The sequence below is a fragment of the Lissotriton vulgaris genome, chromosome 2_1, assembly GCF_964263255.1.
Source record: "Lissotriton vulgaris chromosome 2_1, aLisVul1.2, whole genome shotgun sequence".
NCBI classification, from domain to species: domain Eukaryota; kingdom Metazoa; phylum Chordata; class Amphibia; order Caudata; family Salamandridae; genus Lissotriton; species Lissotriton vulgaris.
The window spans coordinates 1,692,017,732-1,692,040,082 of NC_141687.1; the positions used below are offsets into that span (position 1 = coordinate 1,692,017,732).

Here is a 22,351-nt window from a genome sequence, read left to right on the forward strand (position 1 = left end):
CTGAGATTAAAAATATTAAACAAGACACCACTCTTAGCCAAGGAGAGGATGCCGGGAGCAAATACTGTTTTGCCACTGGGAAAAGCAGAGGAACATGTTGTACTAGCAATCTCTTTTTGGTCTTAGGCAAGGGCGTATGGTGTCAAGTCACGGTGGCAGCTTACAGCGGTCCTGTGGTAAATAAATAATCATCACGCTTAGACCTCTAGTCAAGGTATGTTGGGAAGTTGATTGTATTTCTGACCACTGCCTGCTCCTTAGGCAAGGTCAAGGAATTCTTTCCTCTTCCCACCCTGGCCTTACTGTTGGTTAAAGGAGGGTTAGCTGCGATCCTTACATTGGTCAACAGCAGGTTTTACCCCACAGCAGCAGTTACCCTAGTGTTGAGTCATCCTAATAACCTTGCAAAGACCAGGAAGATTGTTATGCCTCTCACCTTCATTAAAGATGTACAAGATTTTTTTGAAGCTCCACCAGGCCCCAAGGTCTGAGTCGGGGCAATAAGGGGAAGGGATTTATGCCTAATCTCCAAGCGTTGCCCAAAAATAAGGGAAGAGGTATTTGATACCTATTCTGCTTGGCCTAAGGGAGAGGGGTAATTTGTGTTTATCTTTGCTCAAAGCTGGGGTGTGTATGTTTTCTCTCCGACCATGCCCAACGATGGCCTGGGTAGTTTGTGCTTCACAATTTATCATGGCTCAGGATGTTCTTTCATTTTCCCTTCCTCATAGCGCATAAGTCCCCAGTAGGACTATCTTTGCTTCTTCCTAACTTACTCAATGGCAGGGATTATATATATTTTTGACAACTACGCTGTGCCATCTTGGCTTTCCAGTCTTGCCAAAAGGCCAAAAATAGGAACAGTCCAGCCTGAACTGCCAGGTCATTTTCCCTCTGAACAGGTACACATGCAACTGTAGACCAGTTTTGGCTGCTGTTAACCTCTTCAGTAGAGGGTAGCTTGAGTCCTACTGCACAGTGAGCATGTGACTCACGTCTGGGATACTCATTGCATTTAGGGCATTCCACTAAAGTACACAAAAAGGTGATGGGTGGAATGCTTGAGTTAATATAATCCACTGGTGATTTCACTGGGCAGCATTCCAGTCCATTTCTCTTCTGCCCACAGGCCACCTCAGACAGGAACTAGCTATATGCAAAGCAGTCTTGATCCTGCTCCAATAGGAACAATCCTGAGTGAACTGCTAGGCCAGGTCCCCTCTCACCAGGAACACAAGCAGTACTCAGATGACGGATCTATGTTTCACAGTTCAATGGTGTATTGCTGAATTAGATGTGAAACATATTCTTACTTCCTTCACAACAACAGCCCCACCCGCTCACCAAAATAATTTGGATTTTAGCACAACCTCCACAATGAGCCAGAACATTTGTTTTTATAACCGATGCTTTAAGCATGAAGAGATATCCCAGAAACGCACTATAAGTCCAAACCACCACAGAAAATTTAACTAAAGTGCAGCTTTGGGGGTAATGAGACCCAGAAACATATAATCGAATCTCAAACCTAAAATATGTTGGAGAGATAACCAACACTCGTTCAAGAGACCCTCCTACTGTTTGTAGTTTGAGAAAACTAAAGGCTTTCTTGTGTCTGTCATTTTAGTAAAGCGGTTGCTGGTACGGTTACCAATACAATAAGTGTTGATGTGTGCCCGGGTAGTTTCTTGTTAGTAATCCTTGCAGGACAAAAACAGCCTCTTGTGCCCTTGGTACAAGTTTACTCCATCAGTGTCCTCTGTGTGAGCTTTCTCAAGTGGTGCTCTGAGTTCCAGCTTCCTTCATGAGCAGCGTCAATGTGAGCTTCCTCAAGCAGTGCATTTAGGATGACGTTTCTCCAGCAGTGCTCTCAGAATGAGCGTCTGACTGAATGCCTTTTGTTTATGCTTTAACCACCAATCCCTCCATTGTAATCTTCTACAAGGAGTCCTGTACTGACCTACAAGCAGCAGTGCTCTCAGTTGTGAGCGTCCTATTTCAGCCCCTCAGTGTAAATATTCTCCAGCAGTGCCCCTAGTCTGTGATTCCCCAAGGACTGCTCTTTAGTAGTCCTCGTAATTTGAAGTTCCTACATGTGTACTGCCATTGTGACTTCTGCCCGGAGTGCTGGAGAGAGCTTCACCTGGTTCCCCTGTGGTAAGTTTCCCCAGTAGTGCTCATAGTGGGAGCTTCCTCCATTTATTGTGTCATTGTGAGCTCGCTTTCACCAGGAGAGGCCTTTCTGCACTTCATCCACCGCGGTGCCTGCCACCACATTTCTTAGGTGTTGTCTTAGAAGGTGAGCTTCCTTCAGCAGTCCACCCACCATGGGCTGCTTCCAACAATGCCCTCGCTTTCATCTTCTTCAAGCATTGATCTAAGTGCACGTTTATGCCAACAATGCCCTCAAAATGAGTTTCCATCATTATTATTCTGAGGCCCTTATTCTGAGATTTAAAAATCTGATGCGGATGGACTTGCAACTAAATTTTTGATTCCTACGATAGCTCATGATGTTCTCATGATATTAGACTGTGAAATATCCTCGTGTAAATTTGCTCATCATTCCAAATGTATGTGCCAGTAATGGGAAGTAGGCAGTTAAAAGGTACTGTAAAAACTACACGTTATTAACCATTTGGGCACGCATAACTCAGAATAAGGAGGTAAAATGACACTGATGTAAAAACCTTTATGTGCAGAAACAGCCTACCCCTCAAGGCAATTTCATATGCTGCAGAGTCTGCACCACTCAGAGTGAGGCTGATATTGTGAGCTTCATCCATCACTATGGCCCTCATTATGAGTGGCCCAGAGGGCCAGAGTTTCCCCACCACAGAGTTATTGATACCGGGATACGGGAGTTCTGGTAACACAAAGTGTAGTATTGATTGAAACAATATTCAGAAAGAAGGTTAAATAAAGACCTTTATTCTGCTCAGGAGAGAAACAGCGACATCAGGCAGAAACAGTGGTAAACTGCCAAACAACCAACATTCTACCACAAAGCATAGAATGATCATAAAGCAAGGTTCTACCTACAGGTGCCTAGAAGGCACAGGTTTCTACAAAACAAAAGATGATAAAACAAAGATAGATAGAAAATAGAAAAGAAAAGAAGAAAAGGAAACAAGGGCAAGTAAGAAAAGAAAAGTAGCAAAATAAAGAACAAGAACACTACAGAGGGTTTGAAACCTGACGGTCCACTTAGAAAGGATGAATTAAAAGGGGAATCATGGTACAAATCCCCTGGTAATTCCTCATTTTAGGCCAGAATTTTAAACGTAGAACGTGACTGCTTTTAGCTGCCAAAATCTGCTGGGTGAAAGTTAAGAGATCTGCAGATCTCATAATTCCGATGGGGGCCGGTAACTGCTGTTTCTGTTTTTTTTTTTATTAGTAACATCTAAAATGATAATAATATTAACAGCATTAATTGTGATATTTCATTATTATACCTATCTTGTCATTTGTAGTAACAGCAGAAGTGGAGTCCTCATTGAGCTGTACTGTAAGTCCCTGTTGGGGGTGGAAGGTGAACAGACAACCAAGGTTACTGGAGATGAAAAGCGTCTTGGGGGTACCTGGGTGGAGTGATGGGTGGGCCTCAGCGTGCATTGCCTACCTAGAAATGCTGCTGCCGTTCTTGAAAAAACGGCAGCGTCTTTACTCTAGGATCATTTTAGAATGTTTATGCGTTCTTTATGGTCTTTCTGTAGGAATATTGGCGAATTTCGTTTGTATGACCAAGTCGCCAGCACCTATGACGAACAGGTCGAAAAGCAGAGGGGGCAAGCACGCGTGCGTGTGTGTGTGTTTACAACTCTTGCACCTGTACAGCTAATGGGTGCCCCTAAAAGCTAGTGCAGTGTGTTTATCAACAATTGTTTCAACAACTATTTTCCATCTTCCCTCTTCTTGCAGCCGGAAGCAACTCAGCGCCCATGTGCTCAGACGCCGCTTGTAACGGGGTCTGTATTATTGAAGTCGGTGGGTGTTACTGCGGCAATGGTACCACCTGCCTTCCGTCTGCGTGTGATCCAGCAACAACCACGTGCTGCCCCGTGGGACTCTTCTGGGACTCGGACTCCTCCTGCTGCTCGGGTGAGTCTCACTACGTGTCTGAGGTTAATTGGGAGATGGAAATGGCAAGAAGGGAATAAAGCTGTCCACTTGTTGGTGTGTGGTAAACAATTCAACAAATAGAAGTACTAAAAATTCCAGTTTGTGGGCTTCTTTTTCTATTGATATTATTTTGGAGTTGTTCTAATATTGCCTTACTTTAGACTAATAACAACGTCACATCCAGGCAGATACGTTTTAAGGCATGGGCAAAGTGGGCGTGTTGACCAAGGCCCAAGCCTTTCAGGGAGCCCCTGGTAAAGCCAACGCTGTTCCGCAGAGTCTTGCCATGATAACCTTGAATATTTCTTAAACAGATTGTTTTAAATACTGTTTCCCTTTAATTTTTTTTTTTAATCTGTGTGATGTGTGAAGCCTATTACAGACATTTTTGCAGAATGATGTTTTGCTTATGTTTAATGCAACATCCATAAAAAGTTTCTTTTAGATCAAAACACGACTTCGCAGATGAGAAATGGGATGGGGGGGTCAAAGAGACTATTTGCAGTCATATTAGTGAGCTGCTGCTGTGCTACAATATTGAAAACACGTCACTATTCCTGAATATTAGACGTAACAACTTTAGAATTTTGACCAGTTTGTCTATGCTCTCAGTGACCTGGCCAAAGAGGACCAGGCGCGGTGCGTCTATTGGGGTGTTGGGGCGTAGCCCCACTAAGCCACATGGACGCACGCAGGCTAAGCAGGCAAAATGCAATTGTATTTGCCAGTGCTCCTTACCTTGACCTTCCGTCCTCGACTCCTTCCTCACCTCACGCGTCACGCTGCTGAAACCTGGGGGTGGGGCGACACCGGCTGAGCTGCGGCAGCTTGTTTGAGTGGCAAAGGGCTATAACCATCCCGAGCATGCGCGGCGCACAGGCTTCCACCTTTACAAGGGACCCAAGGGTGCTGCTTCAGGTGGCCATATTAATTCATTGCAGAATCCCCATCCTCCATGAGAAAACGTTGCCTGATCCCCAAGGTAAATTTACCAGCATTACGGGCACACTATATGGTGATACATTTGCTCTTGGTAGTGTATATGCTACTCCACCTTTGGCCTGGAACTTAACAGAAGGCCCGAAGAGACTTTGGGCCAAAATTCCCCCATGTCGGACTGTGATTGGTGGCGACTGGAATGATATTATCTGGCCTCATGCCAACAGATGGCGCAGCGCAGACAGACCAGTAGAACCACATGAGTCGAAATTGCAGCTCCTGGCGAGGGGAATGGAGTGGTTAGACACCTGGCGACGATTACACCCAACTGACATGGAATACACATACTTCCCCAGTACATACAGGTCTGTCTTCCGTATAGACTATGTTTTTATATCTGCTACCCATGTACATAGACTCGTTGTGGCAGAGATATTACCTAGGGGCCTATCTGATCACTGCCCTGTACAACTGGATCTGCATTTAAGTTCTGTGCATCCCCCCTTCTATCACGACTATCTCCATGACATCTGCACGATGAACACTACAGAACTGATATACAAGGCAATTACCGATTATTACTCACAAAACACCGGGAGCCTATGAATCAGACGCTCCGGGAAGTGGATATTCTGTACTGTGGCACGCAAGGCATAGACAGCGCCGTGAGAAACTGATACAGATGGAAGCTCAGCTTAGTGACCTGGAGTTCAGGAGCAGGGGAGGTGAAGGACGTATTGCGCATCAACAGTAATTACATATACAGCAGCTATATGCCAGTGAATTGATGGATGAGGCTAGAACGGCGTGGCTTGCTACTCATAGGAGAATATACCAGTGTGGGGGGGGGTAAATCCAGTGCCTACTGCATTGGATGCTCTACCCCATGACTATTTCAATCATCCATGGCACTGCCAGTGAGGTGCTCACAGACCCCCTACAAATTGCGGCAAGCTTTGTATATCCCTTGAGAAACTATCTCGCCTCATATGATCCATAAATTTGTAGATGATCTGCTTCCATGTGTCTTGGAGAGGAGTTAGATGCCCCAATAACTGTCGAGGAACTCCAGAGGGCTTTATCCGAAATGCACACTGGTAAAGCGCCAGGCCGAGATGGCTTCCCATCCGTATAAAAAAAAAAATGCATCAATCCCTCTTGATGGCCCCTTATCTAGCAGCACTTAATGCTGCCTTGGACACTGGAAGCCTTCCAAGAGACTGGTGCCATGCGGAAATAGCAGTATATTTAAGACCCAAACAACCTCCTGAACAGCATGCCTCTTATCGCCCAATATTACTCCTTAATGTGGAAGTCAAACTCCTTGCTAAAGTTATAGCCAATCGTATTGTACCACATATTACAAATTTAGTCTACCCGGTTCAAGCAGGATTCATGCCCGGACGCACCGCGTGACACAATATCCGCCATGCACACAACGCCATTGCATCGGTTGACCGCCTTGGCGAGCTGGCTGCACTCTTACTGGCTGACATTGATAGGGCGTTCAACTCCCTTAGTTGGACATACCTATTTGCACTCCTGAGTCGAGTAAAGTTTGGTCCCTACCTACTTAAATCCATTCAACTACTATATACAGATTTCACCGCCTTTGTCCACGTCATAGACTCCACATCACAAACCTTTCCCTTAGAGCGGGGCACTTGTCAGCGATGTCCCCTGTCTCCATATCTCTGCTTTGGCCATGGAACCTCTTGCAGCCTGGGTTCTGATAGACACGCACATTTGTGGTTTTGAATGACTCAGAGAAGTCTCCAACCGCATAGTTTTATATGTGAACAATGTCCTATTTTTCTTGACGAGAACTGATTGGTCTGGACCAAGACTACTTAGTATCATGCAGATCTTTGGGGAGACATCCGTTCTCTAAATGAATTCCCAGAAGTCATACCTGTTGCTATTTTGAGGTGGACTGTACTTGGGCGAATGGGCAGACGCAGTGACGACGGTGCGAGACGGAATTAAATACCTTGGGGCCTTCTAGTCGTCCTCTTAGCCCGTAACTTGGGAAAGAAAGTTGGTCCCACTGTGGATGCAGATCAGGGAACAGACCCGTTGCTGGTCACACCTGCCACTCTCGCTGTTTGGTAGGTCTGCCATTTTTAAGATGTTCTCTCTGCCCCATCTGGTTTAGGTATTTGAACTCCAGCCTCCCACACTTTCTATGGGATGTTGGTTTAGACCGGGTGGCATTGAAAACGTGATTCCAATCTACGTAAGGTGGAGGCTTAGCTACGCCTGACCTTCAGGCATACTATACGGCCTCTTAAGTTGTTATGCTCAACGACTGGTGGTATGGGGACAGGCGTGATCCTGCATATGCAGTCAAATGCTTGTTAATGGGGAACAGGTCACTCCACACACTCCTATTCGCGGGTCCGATTTTGAAAACATTGCCTCCAGCAACCGCCACGATATTTAAGATCTGGAAACGCAAAATGCAACAAATGGAGTAGTGGGGCAGGCTAACAAAAGAAACGCCCCTCTAGCGTGATGTTCTTCTGCCCCCCTTGGCAGGGCTATATTGATTTTCCGGCTGGGAGGCTGTAGGAATATCCATGGTGGGAGATGTTCTCCACGGTCAGACCCTGAAGTCCTTCCAGGAACTGAAACATGATTATGTAATGCCTAGATCCCAATTCTATAAATACCAACAGGTCCACCATGCCTTTTCCCCTTGTCTTACATGTCAGGGAACTTTGGCTGACTTTAATCCTATTGAAGCCAAAGTATTCATGGGAGAGCTTGGAGAGCATAAAATCACCAAAACATATTGCCATCTTGTAATAAATAGCCCCACTAAATTCGAAAAAATGCAAGGGGTTGGCAGGAGGATTTGAGTCCCCTTGATGACGAGGACTGGCCCAAGGCGCTAGAGTCCCCAAGCTGCTTTGCTATTGTGGCGAGATTACGCTATATACAATTCAAATACCTCTACAGGGTCTACTACATTCAATACAGACTATGGCAAGCTGGATTGATTGAATCTCCGCTCTGCCTGTGCTGCCAGGCTGCAGATGGTACCCTTATGCACACAGTGTGGCAATGTACAACATTTACTAGATTCTGGCAAGGAGTCATCACGTGCCTTTCGGAGGACTTGGGTTGGGACATTCCGTACTCTCAATATTTGGCCCTGCTCCACATCACCGATGGCATTGGGGACAACATATATAAGCTTCATCTATTACTTCTGGGCTTCACATTGGTGAAGTGGAACATTGTGAAAACATGGAAAGATGCCTCTCAGCCATTGGTTGGGGTGTGGAAGAAGTGTTTTGATTTTTGTATGGGGCTCAGTGTACCAATATTTAAAGCAAGAGAATGCCCCCAGAAGCACCCTAAGATTTGGATGAGGTGGGCAGATTATCGTGGAGTATACCTAGAACCTATTCCAACTGTCTCCATTGATTAGCACTGGATAAGATGGAAAAGATGTGTGATGAACATGGTTGTAAAGGCATGGCTATCAGATCAGTGCAGCTACACTGGACAGGTACTATATTATGTATCAGATGCATAACACTACAGTTTTATGTTGAAATATTACATTCTTTTTTGTTTGTTTTTCAATTGCTTAATTGGCATCAAAATGACAACATCCTACCGGCTAGTGTGAATATTGTATTGCTCGGGAACCTGCCATTGCCAGACCTGTTGTGGCCGTTGACAATAAAAACTTGTTGTGAAAAAAAGAGGAAGGAAAGCTAATAAGATATAAATACAAATATAAAATGCATGACAGATTAGAGAAAGATGGAAACCAGAATAAAAGAAGCAGCAAAAAACTGAGGAGATAGAAATAAATCAAAATTGAAAGAAACAGATTGAAAAAAATAAGCAAAAAAGAAAGGCGCAATGGAAAGGGAGTATGAAATAATGAAAATATGAGGAGAGAAGTTAAGATGAAAATAAAACAAATAACTAAAAAATGGAATCAAGCTAAGAAAATAATGAAAAAAAGCAAATCAAATGGGAAGAAGGAATGATAGGTGGAAAGAAGAAAGGATGAGAGAAAGATGGAAAGAATGAAATATGGAATGGGGGCTCCCTGCCTCATCCATAATATCCCTGGGATAGATAGACCTTTTCATGATTGTCCCTCCACAACTGCAAATGAAAGCTGTAGATTTTTATCCAATTTATTTGAACATTGTTTTGCAAAATGCATAATGTTTTAAATGTTTTCATTGGAAGAAATGTCCCCTTCAACATCTTTGAGGATCGTCCGTCACAGTGTGTGGGTCGTGATGAGTCTGATTAATTTATGGCTTTCCATACTGAACTTTGTGTAAAAATCTACCTTTTTGATCATTTGTCTTTGAGAGTTGCAGTGTAAAATGCGCCACTGGGCAATTTTGTTTTCAGATTTCCCTTTGAGGACGTATCTGCCAAATGAGTGCCTGCCGGGCTCACCTCACTCATCTACTCATTGCCGTTCAAGGTATTTCTCTGGCTACCCCTTGGCCGGTGCTACCCTCCTCCTAAAACTAGGTTTTTTTCTGAACCCTACTCCGGCTAATATTTTAGTAACACAGCACCTCCCACTTAACTAATACCTCTATACTTGCTATACCATGGTTTCCCTACCATGTGTCTATACCATTGTACACTTACATGTAACAACACCATTTATTACATATTATTTTGAGCACAGGAGATTAAGTGATTTGCCCAGCACCAACTCTGGGACATGAATCTAGTTCCCCAGATGCAGAGTTGGCAGTTCTGGCCTTTAGGCCACATCCATATTTATCATTTTGTGTGAGAAAGTCATACACAAGTGGAATAATTAGGTAGGATCATATATAGTGAGCACAATCTTTGTTGAAATGGCCTTGTAAAGTAAAGAAACAATAGCAGAAAATACTGGACAGTTCACCCGGAGCCTTGCTTGGGAATACTTGCAAGGGACAGAGTTCAGCCTTTAATGTTATAGTTCTAAAGTCAATAGTGATTGTGAAAAATCCTAGCTTCACATACAGTATAAAAAATGTATTCAGCAGGAGAGTGGTAAGCGTGTAGTATGTAGCTGATGGTGCATTTTGGTGCACACATTCGCAAATATATTACTAAAGCATAGTACGGTAGCACACTATCATTTACAGTCCGCATATTTTCCAGTGAAATGGGCAGTAAATTTGTACAGGAATACAGCCTTACTGATAAAACCATACAGCACACAAATAATAATACCAAAGCAAGTGGACAATTGAGCCCGCTTGGCCGCAGCCTTGCCAACATTTCTCAAACCTGCTCTTGTCCCAACTATGTATGCGTGCTGGGGTGAGATACCAATATGAGAGTACCTTGTACGTGGTTTCTGTCCCTGCAGTGCTATGTGCTGTGTGAGTGGCTCTGTAGTGAATATCCTCCCACTCTTTGTCAGAGAGCGCGCGCCCTAGTTCCTCCTCCCATCGATGCTGACATTTAGTTCGTTCCTACCAATCTTTTAAAGCATCGGATGTTTGATAGATTCACATACTTGAATAAGAGTAGCGTGCAATTACATGAAAAGTGCAGAAAGCTGGCTCTTTCTACCAAAACAGGTTGGGCAGAACTGCTGGGCCCATAAATGATTCAAACAGTGTGGTTGCAGTGTCTGGTGAACATGTGCAGTTTCAGAAGAATTGTGAACCAAAACTGTCTCAGCTGTCCTATGCCTATGTGAATCAGAGTACACAGGTCTCTCTTGACTTTGTAGATTTTTTGTGGACTAGAAAAAGTGTAGCGTGAAGTGTAAAGAAAGATACTGCACCAAGTCATTGAAAATGCTTCCCGGTATATCTAGTTTCAAGTGTCTGCTGCAAAGAGCTGACATTTTCTGTTTGCCTGGGTGGCAAAGAGATAATATGACAGTTTGGCCATCTGAAAAACATTTGAAGGTTGTCTGCATGCAACTCTCCTTTGTGACAGTTTACCAGGCAAAAGGTCAGGGCATTCACTCAGTCAATGTTGAAACCTAAAATTACTTCTGGAAAGAGAAATACTTTGTTGCTGGTCGCCCATTCCCACGGTACCTCTACCTCCCCTGACAGTATGTGCAAAGCTATTCCTCCTAGTTTATTGATATAAAGCATCAAGCTCATGTTTGCAAGTATCAAAAACAATTGCTTTTACAACCTCCGCAGGAAAGCCTGAGAACATAACCATATTGCCTTCAAATATAGGATATTGATGTGAAACTTTTTTGTAGACAGGTTTTGCTTGCTGTCATCCTAAACGTCCATTGAAGTATTTATCACTGTGACATATTAGTGTTGTTGAGAATGAAAAACTAGCTTCATATACATGTTGGGAGTTTTCTTCTAACCAGGACAAGTATACTTGATTTGAACTCTATCATCATTCTGTTGTTTCATGATCCAAAGGCCTGATAAAAGTAATTCACCAATTCCTGTTGAATGCGGTGAACATGCAGCCAACGGAAAGAAAATAGTTGTATTCAGCATGACATTATACCGAGGAAGGACTTGGATATTATTAAAAGTGTAATGTTTGTGCTTGTAAAAATCTCTGATCCTTGACAAAAGATTTGCAATGTGTTCTTGAGAACGCAATGCACTGACATGAGACATATCCAAAACTGCCCCTCACAAGACAATTATCTTAGTTGGAGATAGGTTTGACTTGCTGTCATTGACAGTGAGCCCCCAGCCCGTGCTCTCAAGTAGCATTGGACAGTCTTTGGTCTATAAAAATTGTGTTGTTGCCAGTTTTTTAGTTAGTCTTCTGGGCAAGCAAAATAATCAACTAGTCACTTGAGACTCTTACTCCGAAATGAAGTGCCTTGAATCAGTTTTGCAAATTAGAAACTGAGATCCTTAGATTGTCGATGTATGAGAAGGATTGTGTTATGGAAGAAAGCATCCTGGAATTTACAGAAGTCATGAATTATCCTTCTGCTGGAAGGCTTATGACCTTCTGAAGGGACACCATCCTGAAGGATTGCCTTTTGAATTATTTGTTCTACTATTTTGAAGTCACTGATAAAGGATTTTTTTCCACTCTTAAGCAAAGTCCCAATTCTGTTGCTGGAAGACTGGGATGTAGGGGTCACTGAAAGTAATGAGAAGCATGGCATGCTTTGTAATGTGTCGAATGCAAGATTGCGTGGCACCTCCTCGTTTCATGGTTAGATATAGGACTGCCGTTGCTGGCATCTTCATAGTGAGAAGCCTTGTTCCCAGAGCTGACTTAGTGCCACCTAGTGAGAATGCAGTATCCACTCCTCTTTTCATCCCATACTGAACCTCATCTAAATGCATACCAAACAAGGTTTCCCATTATAGGACAAAATTATTTTGCTCTAGCCATCCAGAGGAAAGTCAGTACATTCTGAGCCAATGTTGACAATGTAAGACTACAGTGCCCACCAGCCAGTGGCAGCCACCTTTGAACACATCCATTGTAGCGTTGATTATTGCAGCTGAAGTGTTTGCCCCTACACCGAGAATTGCCCTGGCTACTGGTGTCCTGTCCTAGGGGATCAAGTATATAATATAATATATATATATACATACATTCATACATACATACACACACATATATATATCTACACAGAATGGAGGCTCAATACTGCACAGGATTGTTCTTTTATTCAATGCATTGCATCCTCATACAACGCAGTAAACCTTCCAATGTCCTAACGTTTCGGCCCCTGTCGGCCTTGCTCACAGGTGGAAGGAATGAGTTCAAAATGCCAAGTACGTTTCTGCGTGCATTTAAAGCTCAATGAGGTGAAAAAAGAGGTGCGCGTGTTGGAAAAGATTCGCGTAATGGACTATTACCGACGATCGTGCTGACAAGAAGACGCTTTTATCAAGCCATGTGGAAAGAAATTGCAACCTAAAATACACTGGTATTATTTCCACTAAGAGTGTTGCACCGCCATATGAATATTTACAAATGCACTTTGCCACAAACTTAAGGACTGCCTTAATATATTGGGAAAGAACGGTGCAGCATGGGATTTGTATTTTTTATCCATAGGCTCGTGACTTAAAGAACTTTAAATGCACGCTGAAACGCACTTGGCATTTTGAACTCATTCCTTCCACCTGTGAGCAAGGCCGACAGGGGCCGAAACGTTAGGACATTGGAAGGTTTACTGCGTTCTATGAGGTTGAAAGGCGTTGAATAAAAGAACAATCCTGAGCAGTATTGGGCCTCCAGTCTGTGCTGTATTCGATTGATGGGCTCTCTCCGTGCTCCTTGTTTAAAGGAGGTCACCTTGAAGGGTTGGGGGCTCCCGTAACGAAGGACTGTGTGTTGGATATATATATAAGATGTTGTTGTTCGAGAAATAAAGAAAACTGAGTTATATTACCCCCTGGAGTGCTGGATGATCATTTGAAATAAGCGGCAATCTCATGTGACATATATATATATATATATATATATATATATATATATATATATATATATATATATATATATATATATATATATATATATATATATATATATATATATATACACACATATATATAATTGCGCTCTCCTGGTTTGCTGTGATTATGAAGGGGTTTGGCCTAACTAGCCATTAGGTGGGTCGTCCTCGAATCTGGGGAACTGAGTTTGAGTCTCAGCAATCATCCTGAACATCCAGTGATTCTGGGCAAATCACTTCATCTCCCCGCGCCTAAAAAAAAAATAATTAACATGTCCTATGTAAAGCGCTTTGATACCCTATTCGGGCCAGGTTTGCGCTATATAAAACTCTGTAAAATAAAAAAATAAAAAATCCTCTGGGTGCTGTCAAAGGCAAACTGATGCTTTCTGTTGTGAGATACCATATTGTCAGGGAAGAAACCACAGCCTGGTTTCCATCTGAGACCTTTGTGAGCAGCTTTTTAACCACTTCCCACACATGGTCCAAAATAGTAATGGACTTGATTGAATTTCTTGGCTTCAGTTTCAAGATATAAAAAACACTGTTTCTCTGTGATTGTTTGGAGAAGTCAAAGTGCTTATTGGTCATATCCAACAATGTGTAAAGTGTCACAGTATATTCAGGGAGGTAATCTGCATGTAGCTGTGACTTCAGCAACTCCAGCTATATGATATATCCCCACCATTCTTCATCCACTTGATCATTTTTTTCACCTTCTCTTGGCACATCTCCTTCTGCCCCCTCATCTACATCTTCATTCTTCTCTTCAGTCTCCTCTTCCTCCTCTCCCATGCCATGTCCATTGCTTGTCCATTTTAACCTCTGTAGAGAGATGGAGGTAGAGGAGATGACAACTGCTAAAAAAGTGGTAGAGATGAAAGTGCTAAAAGTTGTTGTTGCTAGAATGCTGGAGGCACCTGCATTTCTGGCTTGAGTGGTTGGTGAAAGGATGGTGTGGCATATCTGGCAAATAGCTCACTCGCCATATTTTGAAGACAGTAAAAAAGCTCAAGGGAACTTGGAGAGGAGAAGGTTCCCATCAATAGTGTCTGGTTTCTTGGTATGAGGGTTACTCATCCTAGTACTACTGTTGATGGGCAACATAATAAGATTTGCAGTCAGTGTAGGAAGCCAGGTACTCCTATACCTCTTCTCCTCTTGATTCACTTCATAACACTAGTCATACTCTACGTTCCACTGGCAAACACTGAATGCTGCCCATTTTTGCTGTCATTTGCCTCCTCCTCAGTTTCCAAGATGCACTTCAACCTTTAACTGAGAAGTCGTTGGCTGTTGTAAGACACCTGGGGCACTAAGAGAGAGTTGGATGAAAAACTGTAAAATATGATAGTTTGAAGATGCTTTACTCATTTTCATTGACAATGTCATTGATGTGTACCTCAGTGGTGACTGTGGGCAACTGATGGCACAGTTGACAATGGAACTCCTGCTCACGGTAGATCAGAGTCATTAGTTATGGAGCCATTTCTGAGGGCCTTAAGGACAACAGTGCAAACCTTGAAGGGAGTCCCAGGCTGGATGAATGATGATTCTCCAAAGCTAAACTCAGATAAAACGGAAGTCCTTTTCTTTGGTGAATGCTCTCCTCCCTTTCCTAGCCTTTGGTGGCCAGAGGACCCTTGTTCTCCACTAGCCCCTGCAGACCCAGCGAGAAATGTAGGAGTCATATTTGATTCGAACCTCTCTTTTTCCACACAGGGCCGGACTGGCCATTGCGGGCACCGGGCAATCCCCCGGTGCGTCGCACGGGTGGGGGCCGGTTTTGGGCCCCCGGGGGCCGTTTTTGTTACAGGGCCATTTTTGCAGCATAGCTGCAAAATCTGCCCTGTAACAAAATCGGCCGAAAACCGGCCCAGGCAAAGATCTCAGCGGCACCTCCAACACCCCCGAGTGGGGAGGGGGGGGGCGGGGGGGGGGCGGCCGAGCACCTTGCCAGGGCCGGTTGTGGTTCCCAGTCCGGCCCTGTTTCCACACAAATCGAGCAGGTGTCAACTATTTATTTTACTTAACTTACATACTTAAGAAAAATGTTGCACTCAATTCCTCAAAAGACTCGTAAGACAGTGGTTTGTACCTTGGTCTCCTCTTGGTTGGATTCTGCTAATAGTCTGTTTCTGGAAGCCCCTGCTTTTTTTAATTTACAGACTTCAGATCGTGCAGAATGCAGTAGCAAGGTTAATTTGAAGAAATGAAATGAAATTAAATGAAAATTGTTATTCATAAAGCGCGAATCTGCCACTCCGAAAGGAGCATCATGGCGCTACAAGAGTCCTGTATAGGCGTTCCACATCTCCTCATTTGAAGCAACTTCAATGGGGAAAGCACCCATTACAACGTAAGCATTACAACGCAATGCCTTTAACAATACAGTCAATACAACGCGTTCTTGATTACAATGCATGCTATTACAACGCATGCCATTACAACACACATACCTCATTGACCAGCACCATCCCGGATATGAGCACCCAGCAGTGTTAGAATAGTAATTTACGTTATAATGGAACATGCGTTGTAATGGATTGTGTTGTAATGGCATGCGTTGTAGTGGAGGATGCGTTGTAAAAACTGAGTTGTGGACGTATGCCTTATGTTTGTTTGCATTGTAATGTCATACATCCCTTCATTGGCTACCTGTGATAAATCGGGTCAATTTTAAAACTCTAACACTAGCTTTTATAGCATTTTATGCGCTGGCCCGGCATATCTACAAAAAAAGCTGCGCCAATATCAGCAATGTAGAGCGCTCAGATCAAACCATCTTTAACTACTTCATGTCCGAAAATTTGTTAAGACAAGGTAAAGAGGAAGATCTTTCACAGTCTTGACAACCAAGCTGAGGGATCCCCTCCCAATAAACCTCGGTAGAGCTGCTTCGATCACAATTTTTAAGAAATAACTGAAACCCTTTCTCTTTGACAAAAGCAAACCGCTTCTTATTTATCTGCACTCACTGTTTAGTTTAATAAATTAGCACAGTTAGTTAAAACAATTGCAATAAAATGTCATCATAGCGCTGTTACCACTTTAAAAGCAAAAACAAAGAAACCCATCAAATTTAAGTTCATATACATATTACTGACGTGGCAGTCTTGTACTTACTATTATAATCACATGACAGGTTTCCAAAGCCAAGGATAAATTAATGTGGTACAGGGATACTAGGACAGGGGGCAAAAAAAGTATTTGATAAGTTCTTTGGGGGGAGGAACTGAAAGGGTGGAGGCAAGAGGGGGTAAAAACAGATTGTCCAAGAGTCTCACATATTTCCCAGACCTTACAAGCACTTGAATCTCTAGGGAAGTAAAGCATAGGGCCGATGCCTCCCAACATGTTCTCTTGCCCCTTTTTAAATATAAAGGTTTTAAAAGAAGTCTTCTGGGAGCGCCAAGGGCAGGCCAACAGCACTTTACACAGACAAAATATCGAGTTTTAAATTTCAATATACAATTATATCGAAGTTTAAATATCGAAGGGACATAATATAGAAGGTAAGTAATATCAACACTCTTAATATCGATATTAGTAATATCGAAGTTTTAAATATCGATGTCAGTAATATCGAAGTAAATAATTTCGATGTTACTAATATCGATTTTTAAATACATTTTGTGTGTATTATATTGTATTTATTATGTTTTATTATTTATTTTTAATGTAATTTAATTAAATATTGTCTTTTAGTACTATAGCGGGTTGTGGGTTTATAGGGGAATAGGGTGGGAAGTAATTTAATTATGTTAAATTAATTATTAATTAGTAGGAATTATTAATTAAATAATTGAGAATAATTTTTAATTAATTTTAATTAATTGAATAATTGATAAATATGTTCTGTAGCGGGTTATGGGATTATAGGGGAATGGGGTGGGAAGTAATTTAATTATGTTAAATTAATTATTAATTAGTAGGAATTATTAATTAATTAATTTTGAATTATTGGTAATTAATTTTAATTAATTGATTAATTGATAAATATGTTCTGTAGCGGGTTATGGGTGTATAGGGGAATAGGGTGGGAAGTAATTTTATAATGTTGAAATAATTATTAATTATTAGGAATCATACATGATTTAAAATAATTGGTAATTATATTAAATTATTGTGGTAATTATTTTTAATTAATTGATTAATTGATTAATATGTTCTGTAGCGGGTTATGGGTTTATAGGGGAATAGGGTGGGAAGTAATTTCATTATGTAGAATTAATTAATAATTAGTAGGAAGCATACATTAATTTTTATTAATTGGTAAATAATTTTAATTAATTGGTAATTAATTTTAAATAATTCATTAATTGATAAATGTGTTCTGTTGCGGGTTGTGTGTTTATAGGGGAATATGGTGGGAACTAATTTGAATGTAATTAGGTAATAATGAATTAAAAATCATTGCAAAGTTAATTTTATAATTGTTAATTGTTTATTAATTGGTAATTAAATATTATAAAATGGTATTTTTTCATGATTATTTTAGGTTACACATATTTTGCTAATTATGTATTTAATATATATGTATATGTATTGTAAATGTTTTATATTTATTTAAGAGATCTATTTGTATTATAATTTTTTTATTTTTTTATAAGTATGTTATTTTACCCCCTACGCTATCCAACAATTTCCTTACTGTTGCACTCTCTGAAGTTGGAATAGTAATTGTTACCCCTACGCTATCCAACACTTTCCCTACTGTTGGACTCTCTGGAGTGGGAATAGTAAATTTTACCCCTACGCTATCCAACACTTTCCCTACTGTTGCACTCTCTGGAGTTGGAATAGTAATTGTTACCCCTACGCTATCCAACACTTTCCCTACTGTTGCACTCTCTGGAGTGGGAATAGTAATTTTTACCCCTACGCTATCCAACACTTTCCCTACTGTTGCACTCTCTGGAGTTGGAATAGTAATTTTTAACCCTACGCTATCCAACACTTTCCCTACTGTTGCACTCCCTGGAGTGGGAATAGTAATTGTTACCGCTACGCTATCCAACACTTTCCCTACTGTCGCACTCTCTGGAGTGGGAATAGTAATTTTTACTCATACGCTATCTAAAATGTATTTAGCTTTTTTATTAGTATTATGTTGTTATTAATTGTTATTTATGTGATTATTTTATGGAAATAAATGTATTAGTAATTTATTATATTTTTATTTGTTTATAAGTTATGAAAATAATTACTTTAGAGTTATTATTAATGAAAAATATATTATGTATTATATATTTATTAATATTAATTTGTATTACATTATGTATTAATTTTAAATATTATAGTACATTTTTAAATATGTTTATAACATTTATAAGTATTATTTTGTTAATATTAGATTTTTATTTTATAAAAAAAACGATATTTTACAAAAAACGATATTTTTGTCATTCTATATATTTTTTTCGATATATTTGTACTTACCTTGTTAGGGATAGGATTCCTATATTTTTGACTTCGATATTTTTGTTCCGATATGTGTTATCGATATTTTGTCAGACATTCCAACAGCACATAAGATGCAACCCTCATTCAGACCTGTAGTTGCACAGTCTACTGTCTCCTCATATGTTGGAGCCCATTGGTTGAAGGCAGTGGAGCGCAAACCTAAGAGACGCATGAACATTATATTCCTCCGGGCCACTGCGTTCAGACTTTCCAGGAGAGAAGATTGAGGTACCCCAGGGAGGTATGAATTATTCAAGGGAAGCAGGATAGTTGTTTTTTTTAGGACCTGGATGCCCATCTGGTAGGAGATTTGTCTGAACTGCTTGTTGATACCCCTTTTCCAGACTGTTTATGGAATAGTGTCTGTGGTTAGTAATGATTTGTCGATGTGTAGCATTCTTATGGTCAGATCAAACCATCTTCTACTACTTCATGTCCGAAAATTTGTTAAGACAAGGCAAGGAGGAAGATCTTTCACAGTCTTGACAACCAAACTGAGGGATCCCCTCCCAATAAATCTGGGTAGAGCTGCTTCGATCACAATTTTTAAGAAATAACTGAAACCCTTACAAAAGCAACCAGCTTTTTATTTATCTGCACTGGATTAGTTGCTAGTTCTCCTTTTGCGATTCCGGAAGCCTCCTTGGAAGCAGCCATGGCTTTACTAGTGGAATCTGATTGATCGAACATTTTATGTGCTGATGATAGAGACTTCATCATTATCAACCAGGAGGCAACTTTTCTGAATGAGTGGGTGTTTAAAGACACTCGGGAGGAGATGTGATCCAGTGGATAGAGCTGCCAACTTTAGGATCTAGGGACTCAGCTTTGATTGCTGGCTTAGCACTTGGATCACCCCCATGTGATTATGGGCAAAACCTAATCTTCATGTGTAGTGAAATATTTTTGGGGAATCCACACACTTTGTACACATTCTTGTGGCCTGCATTCCCCAATTTAATTGACAATGCTCCATTTTTACCTAGGTAGGTGCGCATTATATAAATAACAATATATCCATCCTTTGTTCTTAGGCATTAATGTGATATCTGAGGTTGAAGATAATTGAGACAGGAAAGTAGGTAAAGTTTTGTAAGAGTTAAATGTCCATGCCATTTTCGGTTTTGGCAGAAAAATATAGCTGTGCTTGTTTTCCTCGTGAAAGAAGTGTCTGATCTAGTGAGGCTAAAATCCTACTAGACTCAGAGAGCATAACGGATGATCTACTCACCCCTCGTTGAACGTGAATGTGGCCCTAGTCTTAATAACGCCAGAGAAGAAAAACGGTTTAAAAAGACAAATCTTCACTAATGAAGTAGGTAGAGCAGCGCTCTGTCCGGAGCAGGTACCTGCACTATACTATCCAGTGTGGTGACAAGATCTCTCTTCAAAGTGGCCTCTTTGGCTGAAGTTTCAGCTGTTTTTAATAATGTAAATGTGCTACTAATGGGTACTACTGCTAGGCATATGGGCATGTTAATACCATGTATTGCTATGGATTTCAAGCTAAACAATGTGTAATGATTCAAGCATGCAAATCTAATGCTTAGTGGCAACTTATTTAAGCACAGGTAACACACCTCTCTCCCTGAAAACCAGTGGGGAGACTGTCTTGCAAATCTGTGTATACTAATTCTATTTTGTGCCCATGAGAGGTGGGATACCCCAGAAGTGGGGTCCCTCCAAATGTGTATACTACTTCTGGCTGGAGGTTCTCCATAGGGTGTAATGGTAGTCCGTGCTGTTCTCTCCCCTTCCTGTAGGTTCTGCTGTGCTATTTCGCAGAAACCACCCCTACCTGTAATATTGATTGTGAAGCCAAGTGCATGTATGCAGAGTCTAAAGAATGAAGCAGAAAGGATCTAAGTCACTGTTCCTGAACCAAGCTAGGTTGAGTTGGCCGGCTTGTGGGAGATTAACTACCTGCCTAACCCGTGCATTCTGTGTTCTGTTTTTCTAGAGAGGGAAATTCCCTAGTTGCCTGGAAGCCAAATTCCCATGTGGCTGATTGCCATGGAGCCGTGATACACCTAAAATCCATACCAGCAATAACAATATTTTTATGTTAATGATAATTAATTTATACATTAATTGTAAAGGTAGAATACATATTTTTAAAAGGCTATACAACACTAATATTAAATAGTTAATTGAAATGCAATAAATTAACTACAATTGTTTTTTAAAACTGTAATAAAAAATCCTGCTGAAAGTAAATAAACATCTTTATTATGCATTAATATTGATTGAAAATCAAGCAGGAAGTAACTGAAATGTACTTAATTGTACTAAGAAAATAATGTTGCATTAATTTATACATTCAAAAATGTTATACAAATATTATATAATTACATAATAAATATGTTCCATTTTTAGGTATTTTGTAAACATTAAATATGTGTATTCATATTTTTAACAATTTTAAATACTGTAATTTGATTCCACACTATTTCCTATGGGTTTCTATTGTTTTGTCCCTAAGTGCATTATTTTCTATGCGAGGGTGTTGCAGTACAGTACAAGTAGGCCATGTGTGGTCCTGCAAGTGTTCCAGCTCTAAGCTACAGTGCTTTACTACAGTCTGGGGTCTCTTTTTAGATATAATATCATTAGAAGTGCAATTTGTGAATAGAGGCAGGGTTACTTTTTAGAGGGTAGGTGAATGTCCATCCCCAAACCACTCCTTAGCCCTCCCTTAACCACTCCCATTTAGTATAAAGTATGCTCCTTTATCCAGACCACTGGTCCTTCTTACATTTACTACTAAATGGAAAACTTGCATATGTGATAGAAGAGATGAAGGTAGAGATTTACACTTCTAGGTTTGTCAACAGTATTTTGTAGCACTTTGTAGTACTACTGTAGAATCTAATGGTTAGGTATCCTACCATTCCTTTTGCTTCAAATTGATTCAAAGTACTGCAACAAACCACAATACAAACATAGGTCTGGGACTCCTGCACATCGTCGAGACACACATTCATTCATCACCAGCATTCCCATGAGCAAGGACTGCCCATTTGAAAAAGCTCTTCAGATCTTTGGTAGGGTTATGAAATGCTTCGTAATGCAACTACAGTACAAGAGCAAAACGTCAAATGTTGAGAGAGCAGGATAGAGCAGTTCCTGTCGAAAATTACGATAAACACACCAAATTTTATTCAGAGGCTGTGGAGGGCTGGTTTGAGTGCATCATTGAACACATAAAACCAGAGATGGCTTTAGGGTCATGCCGCCTGTACAGCCGCACCTGGTGCTGAGCTCGGGGACAGCTGTGCTGAGAAATAAAGTATGGGATTAAAATCACCGGCTATAGAGTTCCTTTCGTGCCCTGTAGTTTTTAGACAACAATAAAAATGTCAAGATAATTCTGGTGATTAATGTTCCTGCTGGAGAGAGACCGGAGTT

At 41.0% G+C, this 22,351-nt stretch overlaps 1 protein-coding gene across 1 annotated transcript in view; it reads left to right on the forward strand.

The window, feature by feature from the left end:
- Positions 1-2,093: 2,093 nt before the first annotated feature.
- Positions 2,094-22,351, forward strand: part of LOC147733112 (uromodulin-like) — a 584,922-nt gene continuing 564,664 nt past the window's right edge. The window contains exons 1-2 of the mRNA XM_086955813.1: positions 2,094-2,157; positions 3,925-4,104. Of these exons, the coding sequence (XP_086811939.1) occupies positions 2,094-2,157; positions 3,925-4,104 (244 nt within the window). The remainder of the gene's footprint in view (positions 2,158-3,924; positions 4,105-22,351) is intronic.